Source organism: Eptesicus fuscus, chromosome 8 (genome assembly GCF_027574615.1).
Source record: "Eptesicus fuscus isolate TK198812 chromosome 8, DD_ASM_mEF_20220401, whole genome shotgun sequence".
Classification (NCBI taxonomy): Eukaryota; Metazoa; Chordata; class Mammalia; order Chiroptera; family Vespertilionidae; genus Eptesicus; species Eptesicus fuscus.
The window spans coordinates 91,946,657-91,970,264 of record NC_072480.1 but is presented as its reverse complement, the minus strand read 5'-3'; the positions used below and the strand labels follow the sequence as shown (position 1 = coordinate 91,970,264).

The 23,608-nt window shown below is 45.0% G+C and overlaps 1 protein-coding gene across 2 annotated transcripts in view; it reads right to left on the bottom strand.

Annotated features, from left to right (window-relative positions):
• The window catches only part of ZDHHC2 (zinc finger DHHC-type palmitoyltransferase 2), a 66,710-nt gene that overhangs the window by 28,129 nt on the left and 14,973 nt on the right, over positions 1-23,608 (bottom strand). For both annotated transcript variants that reach the window (XM_054720095.1, XM_054720097.1), the window contains exons 2-3: positions 8,011-8,037; positions 6,516-6,610 (exon numbers count right to left, since the gene is read on the bottom strand). In XM_054720095.1, the coding sequence (XP_054576070.1) occupies positions 6,516-6,610; positions 8,011-8,037 (122 nt within the window). The remainder of the gene's footprint in view (positions 1-6,515; positions 6,611-8,010; positions 8,038-23,608) is intronic.

Here is a 23,608-nt window from a genome sequence, read left to right as displayed (position 1 = left end):
ATTAGGAACAAAAATAGAAACAAATCTATCATGCATGTTTTCTCATCTGAGTTCTAAATTAGGAATAATTATTACATGAATTCTAATACTCAAGACAGACTAATTGTTAATTTTACTTCTTATACTGCCAATTTGGCCCAACCAATTAAAAAATAATTATCTGAGAAAAGTAAGTATTTCTTTGGGCTCCAATATGATAATTAAAAACGAAACAAAAACTGTTTTAAAAGTCTGTTTGAACTCCTATGAAAGTGTGTTTGAACATCCTTACTTTCTGAGACCATAAGATGCTCCTGGCTCACCTTGAATATTTCCTGTTCTAGTTCTAGGACCAACTATTTCTCCAGGGAGCCCTCCCTCCTTCCACTGAAGAATGGTATTAGAAACCAAGATCAGGGCTCAAATAGAGTTTTCACATCAAAGGAAAGTATCTATACTAATAAAAGAGTAATATGCTCATTAGACCGGGAGACCTTCTGGACGTCCTTCCGGACAAAGCCATGGTGGGGCCGAGGCAGAGGCAGTTAGGGGCAATCAGGCTGGCGGGGAGGGAGGGGGAGCAGTTGGGGGTGAGCAGGCCAGCACGGGAGGCAGTTGGGGTTAGGGGTGATCAGGCAGGCAGGCAGGTGAGCGGTTAGGAGCCAGCGGTCCCAGATTACGAGAGGGATGTCCAACTGCTGGTTTAGAGTCAGACATCCCCCAAGGGGTCCCAGATTGGAGAGGGTGCAGGCCAGGCTGAGGGACATCCCCAGCCCCCATGCACGAATTTCGTGCACTGGGCCACTAGTAATTTTAAAAGGACATACCAATTAAGAAAAAAACTAGACTCTAAAAACAAATAAACAGCCCAACAAGCGTGGCTCAGTGGTTGAGCTTCAACCTATGAACCAGAAGGTCATGGTTCGATTCCCAGTCAGGGCACATGCCCAGGTTGTGGGCTCGATCCCCAGGAGGCAGCCAATCAATTATTCTTTCTCATCATTGATGCTTCTGTCTCTCTCTCCCTCTCCCTTCCTCTCTGAAATCAATAAATATATTTAAAAATAAATAAATTAATTAAATAAGAACAAATAAACAAAACTCTCGTGTATTTTCTTTTTGCTAGTTATTTCTCACTTAGAACAAAAACCAACATATACCTTACTTTCTGGCGTATAAGACGACTGGGCATATAAGATTTTCCTGGGTTAAAAAGTCGTTTTATACGCTGGAAAATACAGTATATTGGACTATATTGATGGGATTAGATATAATGGATTAGATATATTGGACTACTGTATTTTCCGGCATATAAAACGACTTTTTAACCCAGGAAAATCTTATACGCCCAGTCGTTTTATATGCTGGAAAATACGGTAATCTCACAAGTACCTAAAATGTGCAAATTTCAACAGAACTTTTTTGCCAATTAAGTTGGCAACAGTTTTCTTAATAACAACATGCAACACCAAGGGTCCGATAAAACTGGAAGCACTTTATATAAATGTCTACAATCCTTTTAGGAAACAATTTGGCAAGTGACTTAAATTTCCTCGATCTAGTGATTCTACCTGAGAATTTATATTAAGGAGATTATTAAAAAATGGTTAATGGTCTATGTGCGAACATGTTAACAACATTATTTACAATATGAAAAGTTGGGATGTGACTGAGTAAATTTTAATGTTTCAGTGAGAATATTAGGCTGTAGTTAAAAATGAAAATAAGCCAATGATGGGCTATGGTGTGAAAAATTAACTAGAAAGAAATTAAGAATGTAAACTGAATTAGTGGAATGGGATGTCTTTTCCTTTTATTTTCTAAATGTAAATTAGTATGGTTATATTACTTGTATACTGGGAAAACATATTACAATGTTCAGAGCCTATTGGTAAATCTTTATAATGGTAATAAATAATATCTACCTCACACAGTTGTATGAAACAAATAAGGTAAATATGTGTTTTGTGGAAAAATCTTCCAACAAAGTCTGGTATAGCTGTAACTTCACTGTCGTCAATCCCGTTGATACTGTTATTTCTTCTGCATTTTGTATCATTCCATTTTTCCCACTGTATTCATTCACTATTTCAAACCTTCTCTGTTCTTACAAACCTTAGTCAACCCCACTCTCACATCATTCTTAGCCAATAACCTCCCACATAATTTGAGGGAGAAATCAGAAGTCATATCAACTTCCTGCCAAAGCGAGAAACAGAGACTTACATCGGGACACAGGCCTTCTCTACTTTCAATGACTTGATATTTATTGAGTCCCTTTTATGGCCGAGACACTACTTTCCTACTGGCGATGGCTTAGTGAACAAAACAGATAAAGAGCATGCCTCTTAGAGCGCATATCCTAGGGGTGTTATAAAAATGAATGTGGAACGTGCTACAGAAGGATATGCTATGGAGGAAAACAGAGTAAGGTCCAGTTTATAGGGGGTAGTAGGGTTTTGCTATTTTATACAGAGTGGTCATGGAAAACCTCAAAGATGAGGTACCGCTTGGACAGAGACACAGAGAGAGAGGAAAGGGAGGGTCACCCAGGAGAAGAGTGCTCAGGGTCAAGGAGAAGCAGCAGGTGTCACGGCTCCTGAAGGAGGAACACGCTCAGCACGTTGATGGATCAGCAGGCGGCCAAAGAGACTGAGTGGCATTCAAGAAGAGAGGGTCATTGTATGCATGCATGCATAACCCATGGATGCAGACAGGGGGGTGGGGAGGGCCTGGGGTGGAGGAAAGGGTGGGCTGGAGGGGACTGTTAGGGGGGAAAAGGGCACATATGTAATACTTTCAACAATAAAGATTTAGCCGAAACCGGTTTGGCTCAGTGGATAGAGCATCGGTCTGCAGACTGAAGGGTCCCAGGTTCGATTCCGGTCAAGGGCATGTACATTGGTTGCGGGCACATCCCCAGTAGGGGGTGTGCAGGAGGCAGCTGATCGATGTTTCTAGCTCTCTATCCCTCTCCCTTCCTCTCTGTAAAAAAATCAATAAAATATATATATTTTTAAAAATAAAGATTTAAAAATAAAAAATAATTTAAAAAAACAACAACACAGAAGAGTGGGTCAGATATGCAGTGTGGGGCCCGGCCATGGGCAGCCTCCTAGGCTACAGAAGGAAACTAGGTTTGTCTTCTGAGTGGGCTCAGATGTCCTAGGAAAGTCCTGAGAAGAAGAATAGGACAGGATCTGCCTTGTTTTTGAAAGAATGACTCTGGCTACTGCGTTGAAAATAGACAGAAGCGGGCAAGTACGAAAGCAAGGAAACCTGTTGACCGGGTACTGCAACCCACGAGGGGGGGAGGCCAGTGGCCTGGGCCGGAGGGAAGGAGTGAGGGGACACAGCTCATGCCGAGAGCACTGAGGGCCCGGCTGGCAGCACGTGCTGAGTGACTGGATGTGGGTCTGAGAGAAGAGTCGCTGAGGATGACCTCAAGTCTGTCTGAACAGCTGGCCGAATGGAGCTGCCATCGCTGAGACAGGGAAACTTCAGCAATCAGAGGGTGAGGGGAGTGGGGGGAAAATCCAAAGTCTGTCTTCAAAATTAGATGCCGAATAGGTAGCTGTAAACGAGCCTGGAGTCAGAAGAGGACCGGACTAATGGTATTAACTTGAAAGCGACAGCAATGCACGAGACGATATACACTAGTAAAGCCGTAATGTAGGTAAGTCAGAGAGAGACCCAGAGGCTGAGCTGAGACAATACCATGCTTTAGGCAGCGGTCCTCAAACTTTTTAAACAGGGGCCAGTTCACTGTCCCTCAGACCGCTGGAGGGCTGGACTATAGTTTAAAAAAAAACTATGAACAAATTCCTATGCACACTGCACATATCTTATTTTGAAGTAAAAAAAACAAAACGGCAAAAACACCCGCATGTGGCCCGCGGGCCGTAGTTTGAGGACGCCTGCGTTAGAGGCTCAGGAGATGATGAGGAGCCACCGAAGGCGGCCAAGAAGGAGGTGCCAGTACAAATAAAAACAGAATTATTTGGATGAGAAAGGTAATAAGAATAAACTAGAAAGAAGAGAATGGCCTGGTGTACACCAGAAGCTACGTGTAATGGAGAACCAATAGTGTATAAACTGTGAAGTCGGAAGTTCAGGCCAGAGTCCCTGCTGTCCGACTCGGGCGATGGGCCTTCACCATAAGCGGAGGCACGAGGAGAGACAAGCAGGAGAGGGAAAGTGCTCCCTTTGCTTTTTGGATGGGTCACCCCAGCGTCAGGACGGAGCATGAATGTTGGCAGGGTTCTGGGGAGGGAATGTCGGCACAGCTGAAAACAGTGACATCACAGAGGAGAAGGCGGCAATGTCTCCGACAGAGAGAGGAGGGAGACCCTGAATTAAGTCACTGATCCCAAAAGAAAGAAGGGGTGTCACTAAAAATATAAATATGGGGAGGTGAACACACCAGCAGACTCTGGATGCCGGCAGAGGGGCGAGAAGGCCAGAGGACGGAGCACAGCTGCCACGCTTCTGGCTTGAGCGACGAGGTGGATGCCAGGGGCACTAACCAGCATGAGAGGCAGGTGAGTCACAGTTTGGGGAAGGAGAGGGTCGTGAATTCGGTTTTTGACGTGTGATGTTTCAGGTGTCAGGGGAATGATCGAGAAGCTATGTTTGGCAGGGAGGTTGTGTCTGGAATTCTCGGGAGAGGTCAGAAGTAAAAATACATTTGAAAATGTTCAACAAAGGTCAGAGGTAAGGTTATAATCACCAGTACAGTGGATGAGCTCACCCACAATGGATGTCACAATTTCCCCTCAAACCTACAATTAAGGCCCGGATGGGGGTAAGAGAGACAGCAGAAAAGAGGGAATCCTGGGAGGAGGAGAGAAGCAGACCGTCGAAGGAAAAAGGGCTCTATCCAATACATTCCAGGCCAAGCATACCATTAATTCTTTGCAAGCACTGTGTTTTGTTTTTAGAATCCTTTCCTAGGACATATAGCGTATTTACTGGCCTTTCTTACCACAGCTGCTTTTCAAACAGGTTACTTCAGGAAACAATCTGTAGTGATGCCCAGACTTTACCTTTTTTAAAACCTTTTTTGTTAATCCTCACCCAAGGATATGTTTCCACTGATTTTTAGGGAGAGTGGAAGAGAGAGGGAAAGACAGAGAGAAACATGAATGTGAGAGAAACACATCGATTGGTTGCCTCCTGCATGAGTCCCGACCAGGGCCTGGCCCAGGAGGAGCCTGCAACCAAGGTACGTGCCCTTGGCCGGGACTGAACCCAGGACCCTTTGATCTGCAGGCCGACGCTCTATCCACTGAGCCAAACTGGCGAGGGTCTTTTCCTTTTTTTTTTTTTTTAATTTAGCCTACTAAAACACTATTATTACTGGAAAAAAAAAGTTTATTTCTATTCAACAAACATGTACTGGACTAAGTGCCAAATATATAAAAATGAGTAAGACACAGACCTTTACTCCGAGAATATCTAACTAACCGAGATTAAAGACCCAGAAACAAATAGCCAGATGACCTTTTCGAAATGCGTATCTGATCATGTCACTTTACTTAAAAGCTTCTGTGGAGGGAACGGACCCCCTAATGTCCACTCTTCCCTTCTTCTAACATGGCTAACACGGCCATCAAGAATAAAGACTACACTCCCAGCCTTCTGCACAGATTATGGCCGTAGAACTGAGTTCTAAATGTAAGTAGAAATGGCATCAGCAACTTCCAAAAAGAGTCCTTACAGAGAAGGACATGTCCTTCTGCTTCTCTTCCCTACTTTCTCTGGCCTGTTACTGGGATGCAGATATGATGGCTGGAACCAAGCAGCCATATTAGGCCAAGAGGTGACCTTGGGAATGGAGGCTGCACATGTCAGAGCAACAAAATAGAAGCAGCCTGGGGACCTGGCATCTGTGGCCCAGCTATATACTTTGAATATAGAGATTAGTTAGAGATTAAATAATTACTTTGTTGTTTGGTGGCCAACAGCCAACTAACACACCATTAATAGGATATTTTTATTTTAAAAATATATTTTATTGATTTTTTACAGAGAGGAATGGAGAGGGAGAGGAATAGAGAGTTAGAAACATCAATGAGAGAGAAACATCAATTCAGCTGCCTCCTACACACTCCCTACTGGGGATGTGCCCGCAACCAAGGTACATGCCCTTGACTGGAATCGAACTTGAGACCCTTCAGTCCACAGGCCGACGCTCTATCCACTGAGCCAAACTGGTTAGGGCTAGGATATTTTTAATAGGAGCATGTCTACTTTCCACTCCACCTATCTATGTATTTATCTATCCATCTATCCTGATCTCTAACTCTAAAAGTAGAACACATGACAGATTGAACATTGGAAATATAATACTCATCCAGTGCAAAACTAATGTTTACCAAGTGAAAATTCAAGTATTTACTAATAGATACATTAATATTAAAAATATATATAACAATAAGTTTGCAACATTAATAAAAAGACATAAAATTAACTCTTCAGACATCAGAATTATTGATTTCCAACTTTAGGATGACTTTACTAATAGTTTTACTTACTTCTTTTGAAGGATTCATTGGTAATGTAAAGATAGTTTTCCAATACGACCAGACAAACATTGCGAAAAGGAGATGATAAGCAATCAGGCACACAACTAAAGTGAGAGAAACATAATTAATTACCACTGTAACATGCGAGTGGGTATTCAACCTACTTATTCTAAAACGCCAAAACTGCCGATTACAGTAAGTTCATTTTTATTTTGAATTTTTATTACTAATTGTTTTTATTGTAAATAAGTTTGTTTATAGCATACCGGAATAGGCACAACACCATGAATTAATTTTTATACCTAAAGCCAAGGCTTTTAGAAAAATCCCTAATAATGCATACTTAGACCTGTGACCGTGATTAGCGCCCTCCCATCTGGAGGTAGGCCCATCTATTGGCAAAAATGGCTCACGGCAGCGTTTTTCTAAACTGTGGAAGGGAGCAGTTATGCCTGCAACTCTAAGTCAGAAGCACAGCATTAAACAACTGCCAAAAGGTTGAGGCTCTAAGAACTCTGCCTCATGGACAAGGAATCGCAAAAGCTGCTCCCCTGTGAGGAGCTGTTTAATGACTTGCTCAGCTCCAGTCAACTCTGGCGGCCCTCGCTGTGTTAATGACAACACATCTAAGCAGGAACCACCTGGATAGAGAGAGATGTCTTCCATTGGAAGTTCAAGTGTCTTATTTACCACCCGGGACACCCGTTAGGAAAAGCCCTCTGACGCTTGTTTCAGGTAATATATATATATATATATATATATATATATATATATATATATATATATATAGAGGTAAACACCCTTTGTGTGGTGTTTTATTCTTGAAGTGCTATGCAAATAGCAAAAACTGGTTTTTGTATACAGTGATAATGATTAATTCTGGAATATACATACAGGGTGTCCTCCCCAAAATGTATACACACTTTAACAGCTGATGGCTCATTTTGAAAATGAAATGTATTTTAATAACCACTGCCTTTCTATTGATTCAAAGTGTGTGTGTACATTTTGGGGACACCCTACAGATAACAATTCTGTAAGATACAGTTGAATAAAATATGCTAATGTAAAATATAGCCTATTTGGTATTTTAAAACATCAGTAGCAACTTTAACCTTTTTTAAAAGAATGATGATACTCATAGAATCATTAAAAAGTTAAATTACCCATTAAGGCATAAACCAGTGTGACATAACTAGAGCCGACGATATTTTCGTGGATTATGCAAGAGACGGGTGTGGGGTAAAACAGGAAATGGCTGGTATTCCCGTATCTTGAAGTCATGAGCAGCTGGCACAATGACAGGCATTGCGGGCAGAGTTCCCCGCCGTGTGGGGGCAGGATTCAGTCTGGGGACTATGAGAATGGATAGCTTTAACCCCATCTTATCTCCGCATCCTTAGAGAATAGTTTATTTATCCCAAGCAAAGCTAAGTGAATTCAATTTGCTTTTCTCAAATGATTTTTAAAATTGTACATCTGAAACAATAACAACATATTTTACCTTGTTCTCCAATGTTCTCCATGGACACTGTAGACGTAAGTTAAAGAGAGAGAGAGAGAGGAAACAGGTTACATGAAGTATCTGGCAAACACAGGGCCTGACAGAGACACAGGTTAAGAATATCTGGACTCCCCTGCAAACCCACATTCTTTAAATACTTGTCCAGCTTTATTCAGAGGCGAGGGGAGCAGTGTGGGCGAGAGGGTGGGGAAGGGAGACAGGGTCGCCTCTATCCGCATTTCAGCCCCGGCTCCCACACAGAACACAAAGCCTGTCAGGCCTGCCCCTGGGGGTCTGGCTCCCACAGTAATGATCGGTTTCTCATCTCCTTCCCAACTACAGGGCTCAGAGAGAAGCATTTTTCTCCAGGTCATGCCATTTCCAGAGGCAATTCATTGTTGTTGATAAACTGGCAATCACCTAGTTAGCGCTCCAAAATGAAGGGGGGGAAAATGTTATGTCCACGCCACACACTCCTTTTCCAATTTCTGTAAGTACAAATTCTTGTGCCCAATGACCCGCTGTTCCCTGCATAGAACGAGAGGCCCAGGCAACGTGCCAGAGAAACTGCCATCCCTTAGGAGCTATTGTAAATACCCCAAGGTGGCAGGGAGATTAGCACGGGGACCACAGAGCTAAAACAAGCGGGGACAGGAACCTGAATTTAGTAACCCAGACAGTTTCCTCGGCGTCTGAATTGTCTACTTGCTGTTTCTCATCTGCTCTTGCTCCATTTGTGCTAAAGTCTCTGGACGTTTTCGTCTACCTGAGCTATAGCAGAAGAAGATTTGACTTGTCTGTGGATTTCTGCTACTATTGGCTTTTGAAAGGGGTGCAGTATCCCAAGCCTTAGTCCTAGAATATATAATTTCATTGTCTTAAGAAGCACTAGAATCAGAGGGTAATGTAAAAGATTTTTAAGATTACCTGGCCAAACAATAAAAATAAAGTTAAAAAGAAAACATCCTATCTAATAAAGAGGAAATATGCTAATTGACCCTCACACCATCACAGATGGCAGCGCCCACAGCCAATAAGGAGGGAATATGCTAACTGACCACCCCGCCCTCAAATATGGCAGCGCCCATAGCCACAAGATGGCGGCGCCCAGTCCCCTCAGCGCCCCCGCCACTCAGGGCCGGCCCGAGGCGCAGGCAAGCCTCAGATGTTGGCTTCCCAGCCACCCAGGGCTGCCCGAGGCTCAGGTAACCAGGGCCAGCCAAGGCTTGCGCTGCCGGCAGTGGCAGCAGCAGAGGTGTGATGGGGAGTCGCCTTGCCCTGATCGCCGGGTCGCCTCCAGCCCCTGAGGGCTCCCGGACTGTGAGAGGGGGCAGGCCGGGCTGAGGGACCCCCCTCCAGTGCATGAATTTTCATGCATCGGGCCTCTAGTATTTCATAAGCAAAAAAAAGGTCTTCTGATCAAACCAACCTCCTTTCTGAGAGGCCTACCGACCCTCGGTCTAGGCATTTCTGGCGCAGCCCATTCCAGGATTGGATTGCTCTAAGAATGATTATGGGACTATTGTGCGCTGAAATTAGCCTCTTTGTAGCTTCTGCCTATGGCTTCTACGCTTCCCACCTGTATGGATAAGCAGAAAATCTAAAGGACAGACCTTCCCATACTTAAAGCTGTGTCTGTCCCCCTTAAAAATGTTCTCCTTTAGCCCAAATAAGGCATGACTTGCAGAGTGCTCACCAACTCTGATGTGGCTCCTTCCTAGGCTCTCAATTTCCGTTAGTCCCATTTCTGATCCCCAGAATGGGACTGGCCCACACAGATGAACTCTGACTTACAAATGGCCTGCTCCACAGGTTTGCTTACACATCAGAGGCTGGAGGGTGAGAGAGTGCACTTCCTCAGAGAACCCCTACAGCGGCTGCGCTGAGGGTACTGGGAGGGGCCCTGGGAGGGCCCTCAGCAAGCCGCCTGCTCTCTCAGACCCTGCCCCTCCCCCCTCCCTTTATGCATTTCTCGCTAGGCACTGACTTCCGGGTTTCCAAAGTGCTCCAAAACTGACTGCAGCTCTTCCTCGGATCAAAATTTCCAGTCCATTAGTGGAGCTAATATCAGGAATTGGAAAAGCAATTTGACTCCATTTGCACAATTATGTATGAATGGCCCTTAACGACCATCCCAGAGGTGGTGGTAGTTTCAAAGAAAATGTATTTGCTAACCCATGACTCTCACTGTCAAAACTGAAAGAAGTAAAACAAAATGAAATGTAAAACGGAAAATGTACAGTTAGTATGAACGGATTGTCTTTTTGACCTGGACCACTACTTTATTGGCTGATATGCATTCAAAGATATCATTTTAAAGGCTATTTCTTCATTTCACAGCTTGTTTTTCTCTAAATGTACTTAGAAATCCAAGGGCCTCTATTTTTTTTTTTTTTTCAGTTAAACAAGTTATATGCATGGACACAGAGGCATGCTTATCCTATCTAATAAGGAGGGAATATGCTAATTGACCATCACACCCTCACAAAGATGGCAGCACCCACAGCCACAAGATGGCGGCGCTCAGTCCCCTCAGCCCCGCCTGGGGCACGGCACAGCCAGGCCCGTCCCCAAGCAGGTCTGGCTGCTCCGCACGCCTGCCTCCGGAGTCTCCCAGGCCCCTCAGCCCCCCAGCTGCCCAAGGCTGGCCCGAGGTGCAGGAAAGCCTCAGATGTTGGCTGCCCAGCTGCCCAGGGTGGGCCCGAGGTGCAGGTAACCAGGGTTGGCTGAGGTTTGCACTGCCAACAGTGGCAGCAGCAGAGGTGTGAGGGGGCGTCGCCTTCCCCTGATCGCCGGGTCGCCTCCCGCCCCTGAGGGCTCCCAGACTCTGAGAAGGGGCATGCCAGGCTGAGGGACCCCCCCCCCCACCTCCAGTGCATGAATTTTCATGCACCGGGCCTCTAGTGGTAAATAATTCTGTAAAATGTAGAAGTTCAAAAAGGTTGTGCCAATTACACTCCACAAAGATTCTGCACCTGTCCAGTTTCCTATAAACATTCAATCTTTAACTTTTGTCAGTATCTTTGGTAAAAATAAAAATCACTGCTTTAGTACTGATTTCCCTGATTACTGGTGAAGGTTAGCATTATTTAAAAAGTATAATGATTGGGGTTTTTTTCTATCTTTTCTGAGTGAATTACCCCTTTCCCATTTATGTCTCTTTTACTTATTGAAAGCCTTTGATATATTCTGGACAGTAATCCTATGTCTGTTATATATGTTGCAAGTAACGTGTATAACTACTTTCAAAGGATTTAATATATACTAGCAAAATCTATGGCTTATCATTGATTAAATAACAGTATCAACATTTTTAAATTGACCTGTTTCAGTAATAGACACAGGGTCTCTCCCATGGTGAGCCTGAGAACATGAATGCTCTCTCAAACATGTACGCCCAAGTAGGAGGTCAATGATTCAACTTGTCATGTTCAGTGTGGCACAACGGTCAATTTCATCATTTCCTTTCTCAGTGGAAAAACACATCACATATACAATGTGATCGTCAAATACAAATATTTTTGTTCTTAAATGCCTATTTTAAGAAAAGGTTGCATTTACTCTTGGGGATAAGGGCACTGCAGTATTACCTGAAATATTTACTATTCGTACATCTGATGATCATCTAAATACATTTAACAGTAACACTGGGGTCACTGTGTTAATTTTCATTTCAAAAATTTATGTGTCCAATTTTATCTTGGATTGGCCTAATTTCTTTCTGGTCCATGGCCTACAATGATCACATTTTTTTTCAATTAAATTTATTGGGGTGACATTGGTCAATATGAACATACTAGAGGCCCGATGCACGAAATTCCTGCAAAGGGCTTGGCCCTCACAGCCCAGCTTTGTCCAGAAGGTCGGCTGGAAGGACGTCCAGTCTAATTAGCATATTACGCTTTTATTATTATAGGTGGGTTTCAGGTGTGGGTTTCTATGTTATAAGATCTGTATATTGCACCATGTGCCCACCACCCAAAGTCAAATCTCCCGTCACCAGGTATTAGGACCCCCTTCTCCCCCATGATCACATTTTAAAATGTAAAGATTTCTAACGTTCCAATATGCTTCCAGAACTTTAAACTCATTCCTGATTAGCTACAGGGTAGCTAGAAAGCAAGGACTCTGGCTCGTCGAGATCCTAAGGAATCGCAGCAATTTCCCGGCACTGATTGTGTATACAGAGAGAGAAGTGGGAATGGGAAATTATTACCAGCTACCAAGGACGATGCTCCTGCTTGCCAAGAGCTAATGGAGGTCTTGAAAGACTACATCTTAGAACCTGGAGCCCTCATGGACAGAAAGGCTGGCAGTTCCAGCTGCCCGTCGTTTTCTGGGCCTCGTTTTGCCTAACCCCCTCCTCCCTTGTGAAGCATTTCTCCAAGAAACAGAGTGGGATGAGAGAAAAGGCTGGTTTGGTTTAGAATGCTTAAGAGTGATCCCTAAGAAATGCGTTTGTAAAAATAAAACAGGTAAATCGAAAGTTGAAGAGTGAGGCTGCCAGCCCAAGGAATAACCGTTTAAGATACAAAAGACAAACTACTTCTTGATCCAACTTGGCTTGAACAAAAAAAATCCAAAACACTTCAGATACTAAGATACGCCTTCACAGTAGATTTTAAAAAAGTACCTTCCCCCTTAAATTAGCCAAGAACAGTTACATAATTGTTGCTAGAACAATTTGGTAGAACAATGCATATTGCTGTGATCTTTTTATTTCTTTTCTTAATCAGAATTTCCTTTAACTTGCCTTCAAATTGAAACTCCCTCTTTCGGAGGAGGGAATAATGCACCCATATTGCATCCACACAGCAGCTCCTCTATATAAAACCACTACGCTACCCCCAAATTCAGTCTGACACAGATACGTCTTAGCCCCATACATGGAGATAATGAAGAACACCAACAACAAAGATGTGGTTCTAATGAAGGCATTTTAAGGATACTTTACAGCCAAGGTCTATTTTTTTTTCCTGCTTATGTTTAACTCATTTTTTTTAAAAACATTCCCTGACCAAATATACTTACACTGTTGACAGTAAAATGATAATGAGACTCTGTCCCTGTGCTCAAAAGCTTATGAGAAATCATTTTAGTTAGAAGTTAAAACTGGGAAAAAAAAACAGGACATAGTTATTAAACACTTTCAATTAAGGGATCAAGAAATACAAATTGGTAGTTGCAAAACCGTCATGGGGATATAAACTACAGCCTTGGGAATACAGTCAATAATATTACAGTAACTCTGTATGGTGCCAGGTGGTACTGGAAATCTCAGAGGGAACACTTTGTAAAGCACAGGATTACCTAACCTCTGTGCTATATACCTGAAACCAATACAAAATAATATTGGATGTAAACTGTATATATAACTGAGAAATAAAATACTTTTTTAAAAAAATTTCCAATTAATCACAGCAGCAGCTCAGATTCAGAAGATTAAGGTAAAAATAACAGTAGCAGTAGAAACATGCTTGACCTTCTCATGTCCTAACAAAATCTCTCCTTTGACCTTCACAGGAAAACTCCCTTCAACAGTGATTCCAATTCATTGTCTCTACCCCTCCCTCCCTACTGCTTTCTCCCCAACTTCAATGGGTCCTTCACCCCAAACACCTCACACTACCACCACGCCTCGCACCGCACCCTCACCGCCTACGTCTCCTCACTCAGCCTCCTCCGACAGAATGAGCTAAGAGCTAAGCTCTCGTGGAGACGCTATGTCCCTGAGCCAGGGAATCCTTTGACGGAACTGGCCGTGGGAGCCCCTTGCCGCACAATCCTTTGTCCTTCCAGCTGCTTTCCTAGAAGCTCTAGTTCCTTTTCAATGGATGCCGATCACAACTTGGGCAGTGGGAGGGCATCCTAGAAATCATCCCCATGCTTACTGGTGACACTGCTGCCAGACCATTTTAATGGCAAACCTAAGGAAAATGGATTATTCAAACTGATGTTTCCAGTTGAATTCTAACCATATGCTTTTATTGCTAACACATATTTTTGAATTTATCTCCTTTACAACAGATCTACTTACATTAAAAAATATATATATATATATATATATATATATATATATATATATTTTATTTTTATTGATTTCAGAGAGGGAGAGGGAGAGATAGAAACATCAATGAGAGAGAATCATTGATCAGTTGCCTCCTGCATACCCCCAATGGGGATCAAGCCTGCAACCTGGGCATGTGCACCAACCAGGAATCAAACCTTGACCTCCTGGTTCATAGGTCTATGCCCAACCACTGAGCCATGCTGGCCGGGGCCTACTTACATTTTTAAATATTGCTCACACTGTGCTTTCCTGTGTAACCCTCACTCGCCACTGTAATTTTACTGGCAGATGCAGTCCTGCCTTCCTATCCGCATCTCTCACATGCTCCTCCGCGTGTTCCCAACGCTGCGGCATCTCTGGGCCTGCCTGCTTCGTAAGCATGAGAGCACCGTCTCCTCCCTTCCCTCTGCATCCGGCTGGGTGGTAGGAGACCTGGACTCCAGCCCAATCTCCCCACCCAGCACGTGTGACCTTGATCATGACATTCAGCTGACCGGTGCTTCAATTTTATTCCTTAAACAAAAATTTTCACTTTATCTGAAAGGTTCCTCTGGCTCTACAAGTATCGTCAGTTCTACTGTAATGTATTAATTAAAAAAAAAAAATACTGACTTTTAGAAACCTAGGGCAAAAGTCATTCTATAAATACAATCATCAGTGGGCTTGTAGAAACTGTTCTGTCCAGGACAGACAAACAGCGTCAGAGTAGAAACAAAGCGTAAAGAGAAGGCTTTGTGGGTGAAAAGGGGGCCGAACACTAACCCTGACAAGCTCAGGAGGCCTACATGGTGGGCCTGCAGACTCAGAGACCTGTAACCACATAGGATGGTCTGAAACGGAAACTTCCTAACGACAAGCGGGTCCCGGCAGGCAGCCAGGTCCTAGACTAGAATCTTCCTTGACAAAAGCCAACCTACCATCACTGTCTTTTTGTATCTACAAGAGCGTACCTTTGGAATGTCAGAGTAGTTCCCTTTTTCCAGACCCCACGGGGCGCAATCTCCCACCAAAGCACTAACCCACAGAGCCCCTCATGGTTACCTTGTTCCCCTCATACCATCTCTACGTGCTGCGAATGTTAACTATTAACTACCCTGTACCCACCTGAAATGGAACAAACAATGGGTCCGGGCCACCTGTCACTACTTGAGCCAATTAAGCAGAGACAGGGTTGAATCATATCTGAGTGTTTATTCCAATAACTAGGAGCCCGATGCACGAAGATTCCTGCCCCTGTCACTCGGCGCCTGTGCATGCAAATTAACCACCATCTTTGTTGGGTTAACTTGCATATCACTCCTGATTGGCTGGTGGCGTAGCGGAGGTACGGTCAATTTACATGTTTGTCTATTATTAGGTAAGATACCAGCAGCATGGGAGAGCGGCCGGTCATCCATGAAAATCGGCTCTGCCCCTCCCCATAAGCCAGCTACTTATATTGGGTAGAAGGACAAAGATCCTATGGGAAAGGAGGAATTGCAGGCATGGGGAATTAGGCAAGGTATAGTGGCTACAGGTTACACGCAATGCGGGCTGGGGGTCAAAAAGGGCGGGCGCCTCCGGACCTGACTGTTTTAGCAATAAGGTTGTTAATCTGCATTCCGGTGCTAACTCCCATGTCCCCAGGCGTACAACTCCCAGGTTAGAATGTGCTTTCTCTAATCAGAACAGACCATCACGGTTAACAGAGCATGATTAATATTTCTTATAGCTATAACTAGTTCCCACTATTCTATTTCTGCCCCTAACACACCAATGTAAAAGAAGTATGTGTCTGTTTTACTTTTGATCCACTCTATCACCAATGGATTTCACGTAACCCCCTAACACCTTCCCCTTTGATTCTGATGTATAAAACAAGTGGTAAAACTGCCCTTTCTGGAGTATTTTCTCAACCCATGGAGACTTTGTTTCCTGGCAATTGTCGTCAGTTTGGCTCAAATAAACTCATTAAAATTCTCTATAGGTTTGGATGTTGTTGTTTTTTTTGTTTTTTTAAAAAAATACATTTTATTGATTTTTTACAGAGAGGAAGGGAGAGGGATAGAGAGTTAGAAACATCCACGAGAGAGAAACATGGATCAGCTGCCTCCTGCACACCCCCCACTAGGGATGTGCCCGCAACCAAGGTACATGCCCTTGACCGGAATCTAACCTGGGACCCTTCAGTCCACAGGGCAGGCCGACGCTCTATCCACTGAGCCAAACCGGTTAGGGCGGTTTGGATGTTTTTTATGTTGACAGCTTTTATAGTGCAGAGCTTGGACCCTAAAGAGATAATTTCCAATTGGGGGGGAGAGGGGGTCCCCCAGTTACCATAAAAGCCAGATCTCACATTCCTAAGGGTCCTGACCGCACCCACCGTGCCAGGCAACCTCCATTTCTCACAGGATTCCCACACGTGCCTTAAAAACTCGTTCTGCAATAAGAAAGCTCCATCTCCTGTAAAATGTAACTTCATGTTCTCTGACTAAACACCCTCCCATGGCTTTGCACGGAACTGACGAGTGCACTCTCTTCCTGAATGAAGCCTGGGGGGGTTGAAGGTGATCTGGCCCCGAATAACATCTCCAAGATCACTTCTGATAGCTCATCCTTTGCCCACGGAGCTGCAAACAGGCTGACCTTGTTTCTGGAACACTCCAGGCCTCGGTGCATTTACCCTGGCTGGAGAAGGAAGTACACCGTGCATTTTTAGCTTTCAGCCGTGCTGCAGTTTCCTAAGGTTTCCGGAGAGTGAAATGTCAAGTTGATGGGGAAAAAATTGCCGGGAGACCTTTTGAGTGTGAGCAAGCAGAAAAATGCAGGTGAATTACAATGTGGGCGAGTTAACATCATGAGCAAACACTGAACCGGGGAATTTTTAAACCGCGTCCTCCCAGAGCTCCTTTCCTCTCCGCCCCCACGTGCGCGCGCCCACCAGGACTCGGCCGGGCTCTGGCAGGGCCTGATGGGCACCCGAACCTCAATCTGAGGAGGAGAGGCTGTGCAATTCGGGGAGAAGCAGGTGGTCTGGTGCGCTCCCCCTGCCTCCACTCCAGAACGTGTACCTAACAAACGATACTGATCTGAACTCCGTGCTAGAAATGACCAAACAGCCGTGAGAATGGTGGACGAACGAGTGCAGACCTTCTCCCGAGGAACGCCGCAATGTAACATCAAAGGCAGAACTGAACTGCAGTCAAGTCAGGCAACATAAGCCAGGGTTCATACAGGAAGTCTCTTACCAGAGGGGGTTATACTGTAAATCAGAAAACACCTGAATCAGTAAGCCAAATTAATTCGGAGTCTTCTATTATTCCGCTAGTATTAGCGGGCTCAGAGTAGAGTGTCTCTGTCAAATTCTGAGCCCCAAATAGAGGAGTCTTTCCTATTTATACTTTTTTTCAGTTGTCTTCCAAATTTGGAATGAGACTTCCGGGACCTTCCGAGAAAGAGGTCCTGCGTGCTGGGAAGGGGCCGTGAGACCACATCTCAAGGCCTGGCCTGGCGCCAGCACTGACAACGCTGTCTGGGGCATAGTTTATGGCCTCCCTGGAATGGGAGTGGTCTTATTTTCCCCTATTATTTAAGCAAGCAAATGTTTACAGAAGCCAGAATAGCCGGGTTAAAATCTTAAGCAGCAGTTTTTACCCAAGATGGAGGTCACTATGCTTCAAGGGGAGGGTCCAAAAGGTTACACACGCCATTTGCTATCAGGTGACCAGGCCTCAGTATTATCTAGCCAATCAAAAGTTTTCCTAATACGTAATTATAAATGAAGCAAGTATTACCAGACTTTGTTACTTTGTGTTAAGGAAAGCCTTTGAAGATTGCAACAATGCAGCTCATTTTCTTCCCACCACAGAGAATGAGGGGCTGCCCTCATTGTCTCCACCTCCCTGCTGGGCTAAGAGAACTGGCACTCGTCTCACCCCAGGTCTTCAGGGATGACCCAACTGTCATGTTATTTATTTATTTAATATATATTTTTATTGATTTAAGAGAGGGACAGGGAGAGATAGAAACATCAATGATGGGAGAGAATCATTGATCAGCTGCCTCCTGCATGTCCCTTACTGGGGATTGAGACCCAAACCCGGGCATATGCCCTTGACAGGAATTGAACCTGGGACCCTTCAGTCCACTGAGCCAAACCGGCTAGGGAAAGAAAGAACATTCTTGAGGTTAGTCCTGCCCAGACACACTCCTAAAGTACACTGAGTGGCCAGATTATTATGATCTCTGAATACAGAATAATCTGGCCACTCAGTATATATTAGAGGCCCGGTGCATGAATTCGTGCATGGGTGGGGTCCAGCCAGCCTGGCCAGGAGAAGGGGACATGGGCGGTTGGCCGGCTTGCCTGCTGGTCGAACTCCTGGTTGAGGGGACAACTTGCATATTAGCCTTTTATTATATAGGATATACACTGAGTGGCCAGATTATTATGCGTTCAGAGATCATCATAATCTGGCCACTCAGTGTATATCCCCTGCTGGCCTAACTGGGCAATAAAGAGAGATGGGACATACACCTGTCCTCGAATGGTCATTTACCATTCTTACCAATATCAAAATCTCCCAAGTCAGAAGTATTTTTTCTCTCTCTCCACATTTCTTTAGCAGGTCGGCCAAATCACTGTCCTAAATATCTAAGAAGCTCTTCTTTAAGGAATCAGACGGTGTCAAATCGAATTTACCCAACCGAAGGCTGAGAACACACCTACTGAGTGTTTGCCTTAATCAACGGGGATGTGCAGGCCTTTCAATCCACCAGCTTCGGAGGGGAAATGAAGACTCTGTCCCTTGATGTGGCTCTGAGACTCTCACTGCCACTTCCCCCTGGCAAGGAGAAGGGCCGTTCCGGAGCCCCTGACTGCTGAGCGGTGCAGTTGGTAAGGCAACCTGACCCTGGGCTGGTCCCTGCTCTCAGGGTCCTCACTTCGAAGCTTATCAACGGGATCCCAGGATCCCTGTCTCCCCGTAAAGCAGCAGAGACTCCCGGTGCCAGCAGCGTGCCCATGCCCGTGAGGGGCGCTTCCCTGCCTGTGAGGCGGGGCTGTGTGGCCCTCTCTGCCCCACAGGGCGGGCTGGGCTCCACCAAGTCCCTGCCACGCCTGGATCTTTTCATCTCCAAGCCCCTTCGCTCTGGATTCCAGATGCCCTTGGGCCTGAGGGGCAAAGACTGTGCAAGTCTGTGGGGGACACCACTCCCTCGGCAAACCTCTCTCCCTGGCTCCCGCTGAGCGCTTGCCTTTGGTTGGAAAGGGGCACGTGGGGACTTTTAGCTCCTGAACACACTTCCCTCATTAATCAGAACCAAACTGTATTGGGGGCGGTCTTCATGATGATCTTGCCCAATGTAACGCCACACCTTTCTTACATGTGTACGTACATATTTATGTATTGCTAGCAAGCAAAATCCGACTGCATTGTGGTTATTTCAGCATTTAAGAATATATCAGATCAGATGGAAACAGTTTTTGTTGTGTGTTTTTTACTCGTCCTTCGATCAATCTCTTATTATCTGGTATACTCAGAATTATCACAGAGGACAATGCCCAGAGTTCTTCTGTTCACCACTGAACATTAGCTGTCTGATTTATCACTCCCCCTCCCCCCCCAAAAAAAAAAACACCAAAAAAAACACACGAATCTTCTCATTTCCTTCTCCAAGGAAACAGACTTCCTTCCAACTCCACCTCCCAGGGTTAGCAGCTACGTGCTGAGTACTCTATGGCCAGAGTGATCTATCAGAGCACACGTAACACGTTAAAAAAAATTAAACCAGTGTTTCTAGGTTTGTGTAAATTATCTGACAATTACATCATACTCCAGGAGCTGCATAAAGCTCAATTCCAACCTTTGTGTTTATGATGCTCATCAGCGTGAGTGTTACGGCGGCACCCTGGAAGGGATGAGTGAAAAGACTGAAAACAACATCTGCACCAGCGCTAGTTACTGCAGGATAGCGTTGGGTCGCAGCATCTATTAACTCACGCAAGGGAATGCGAGAGCTATTCCTGGCTCGCCTTCCGGCACTCGGTCGCTAGGAAGCACCACTTCCTTTTACAACCTCGCTGTGGGATATTCACGGGGTACACTTCTCAAGCACACAGTCTTCCTTTGACCTCAGCCTGAAGTACAGTATGCCTTTCCCCTCTAACGTGCAGCCAACTTCCCTGACCCTGTGCTGCCTTTACCTCCAGCAGCTAGCAGATGAGCTGACAGTCAGTGTGTGCACATTCAGTTGCAGCTAAAGCAAACCTGAGAACATCATCAACTGGTGGCCTGGAGATGAAAGATTGGCACCACCCCTGCGGTAAGACACCGTCTGTTGTAAGAGGGCAACGCTGTACAAACATCACCTGAGTATGTGCTACATGTATCCATTCATGTCTGTAGGAAGTGTCAAGACACCGTGTCCGGAACTGAACAAGACAGTCATCAGGAGGTGCCGGGGCTGAATCTCGCCCTCTGCTCCCGATGGGGGCCACGTCTCATGTTTCCTGTCTGGGTCTCTCCCCCAATGAAATGACCTTTGCTTTCTTTTCCTAAAACCATTTCACTTGCCCTAGGTCTGCCAGCGAAGCAAATACCTTGTGATTCGTTCCCGAACTGTGTCGGGTCCCCGTGCTGTGGATAAGGACCTGGCTCAGGGTTAATGCCACCGACCGGGGACGTCCCCCGCCCCCGCATTCTCCACCCGCTCGCTTCCCCAGTGTGTGCACCAGGTACACCTGCTGACATGTCGCTCTTTAAATGGACAAGGTTCAGCCGAAACCGGTTTGGCTCAGTGGATAGAGCGTCGGCCTGCGGACTCAAGGGTCCCAGGTTCGATTCCGGTCAAGGGCAAGTACCTTGGTTGCGGGCACATCCCCAGTAGGGGTGTGTGTAGGAGGCAGCTGATCGATGTTTCTCTCTCATCGATGTTTCTGGCTCTCTGTCCCTCTCTCTTCCTCTCTGTGGAAAATAAATAAAATGTATTTAAAAATAAATAAATAAATAAATAAATGGACAAGGTTCCCACGAGCATTAGTGCGCTGGTGACTCAAACACTGTGGTTGAGTTTTAGACTATGTACAGTAGGCTAGCAGCTTTTTTTCTTTTAATTGGTTATTTGTTGTTGTTGTTAACCCTCACCTGAGGATATTTTTCCATTGATTTTTAGAGAGTGGAAGGGAGAGGGAGAGACAGAGAAAAACACTGATGTGAGAGAGACACATCCACCGGTTGCCTCCTGCATGCACCCCAACCAGGGCCAGGGAACCTGCAACCAAGGTACGTGCCCTTGACCGGAATCGAACCTGGGACGCTTCCGTCTGTGGGCCAGCACTCCATCCTGCTGAGCCAAACCGGCTGGGGCTTTGATTGGTTATAAGTATATTAGGGCAACATTTTTACTAGTTTAAATTATTCTTTTAAACATTCAAATGGCTTCTCTAATTAATTTTGTCAACTAAGTCCTTACTTCAGATGATTGCATTCCAATGTCCTGAAAGAAAAAAAGGCCCTTGATTGTTCTGTGTGTGTATTACACATGGGTAGGGCTGCCATAACAATATACCTCGGTGGGTGGGTGGCTTAAACAATGGAAATGTATTTGCTCACCATCCTCGAGCCTAGAAACCTAGATCAGCCTGTTAGCAGGGTTGCTTTCTTTTAAGACCTCTCTTCCTGGCTGGTAGATGACCAAGCAGCTTCCCCCTTCTCTTAGCTTTGTCCTTGATCTCTATGTGTCTGTATCTCATTGTATGAGATTAGGGTTCATTCTAATGACTAATTTTAACTTAATCACCTTTTAAAAGGCTCCATCCCCAATACAGCCACATTCTGAGGTGCGGATTAGGGCTTCAACATAAGAACCCGGGGGGGGGGGGGCGTGTAAGACACACAATTCAGCCTGCAATAATTTGAAACTATAAAAGCATTACAAACTTGTTGATCACGTCTGAGTGATCACAAAATATAAAGCTAAAATAGGTAATTCTCTCCAAAGATTCATGTGCTCTGATGACTGAAGTGTCTACTTACATTTCTTATTTGTTCTCCCAGCCCCTAACGAGAATATAAACTTCCAGTGTAGTTAATAAATATTTCTCAATGAATGAATCAGTGAAGAGAGTATTCAATATATTACAGGTGGTTGAAATGCATTCAATTGTTGGATTTTGTAATATCTTATAAAATGCAAGTTTTGGGGGGCTGATAATGAACCACTACTCTCTAACCCCCCCCCCCCCGCCCTCCAAGGGACACACGGCTCTCAGTTCTGTGTATCTTAGTTTTCAGAGTGGCCTTGTCCTGGAATCAGCTGCATGTCATATAAAATGTTCTATAAATAAACCCTCAATTAAGTCAGACTGGAGTCTGGTCTCCATCCTTCCCCATCGACTGGCCTCCCGGACGTGCCCCAGACAATCAGCAGTCACGGTTAAGCAGATAAACCCCTTCCGGCCGCTCTTCCTAAAACGCAGCCCATGCAGTTCCCTCCCAGTAATGAGCTTGGTCAGAGTCAGCCCCTGCAAGTTCTGTTCGACTTTCCGTTTGAGGCTCCTAATCCAAGTCCTTTACTTGCTCATAAATGTGTCAGGTGCCTCTCGTCCGGCTCAACCTCAGCTGTTTGGAAGCGAGGTGGGGGTGGGGGTGGGGGTGGGGGGTGTCCCACTGTGAGTTACACGTGCATTACAGAGCCTGCATCTCAAGTCACACTCTCTCACATCCCTACAAACCTGCTGAAACGCCACGCTGCAGATTCACCTACCTCTTTAGGTTGACTCTTGGGCCCCAAAAGGATCAGGGGCACAATCCCGTCTATTTTACGTCACCTCATTCTAAACATATCCTTCAAAGATGGTGAAAATCCTTTTTTAAAAAACATTATGCAATCAACACAGAAACCAAAAACAGACATTTAATTTTATCTATATATAAGGAAATAGATAAACATGACAAAGCATTCCAACTTGCCGAAGTTCACTGAATTATAATCAAATAAAATCTATGAAGTTCTTGGAAATGATTGAATTGCTTTTTATAAGGATTTATATATATAAAAGCCTAAGCGACCGACCGACCGACCAGTCGCTATGACGTGCACTGACCACCAGGGGGCAGACGCTCAACACAGGAGCTGCCCCCTGGTGGTCAGTGCGCTCCCACAGCGGGAGCGCCACTCAGCTGACCGACGGGCGCCAGACGCAGGGCTCACAGCTGGCGAGCGCCGCTGCGGTGGTTCGTGCACCGGGCCTCTAGTTGTATTATAAGATGATCATGAAGATAAACTACATGGAACCTATTGTACTCTTTGTTCCTGTTTTTTAAGTATATTTATTGATTTTGGAGAGGAAGGAAGAGGAAGAGAGAGCTAGAAACATCAATGATGAGAATCTCTGATCAGCTGCTTCCTGCACGCCCTCTACTGGGGATCGAGCCTGCAACCCAGGCATGTGCCCTGACCGGGAATCGAACCATGACCTCTTGGTTCATAGGTTGGTGCTCAGCCATTGAGTCACACCAGCCATGCCATGGTACTCTATGGATGTTT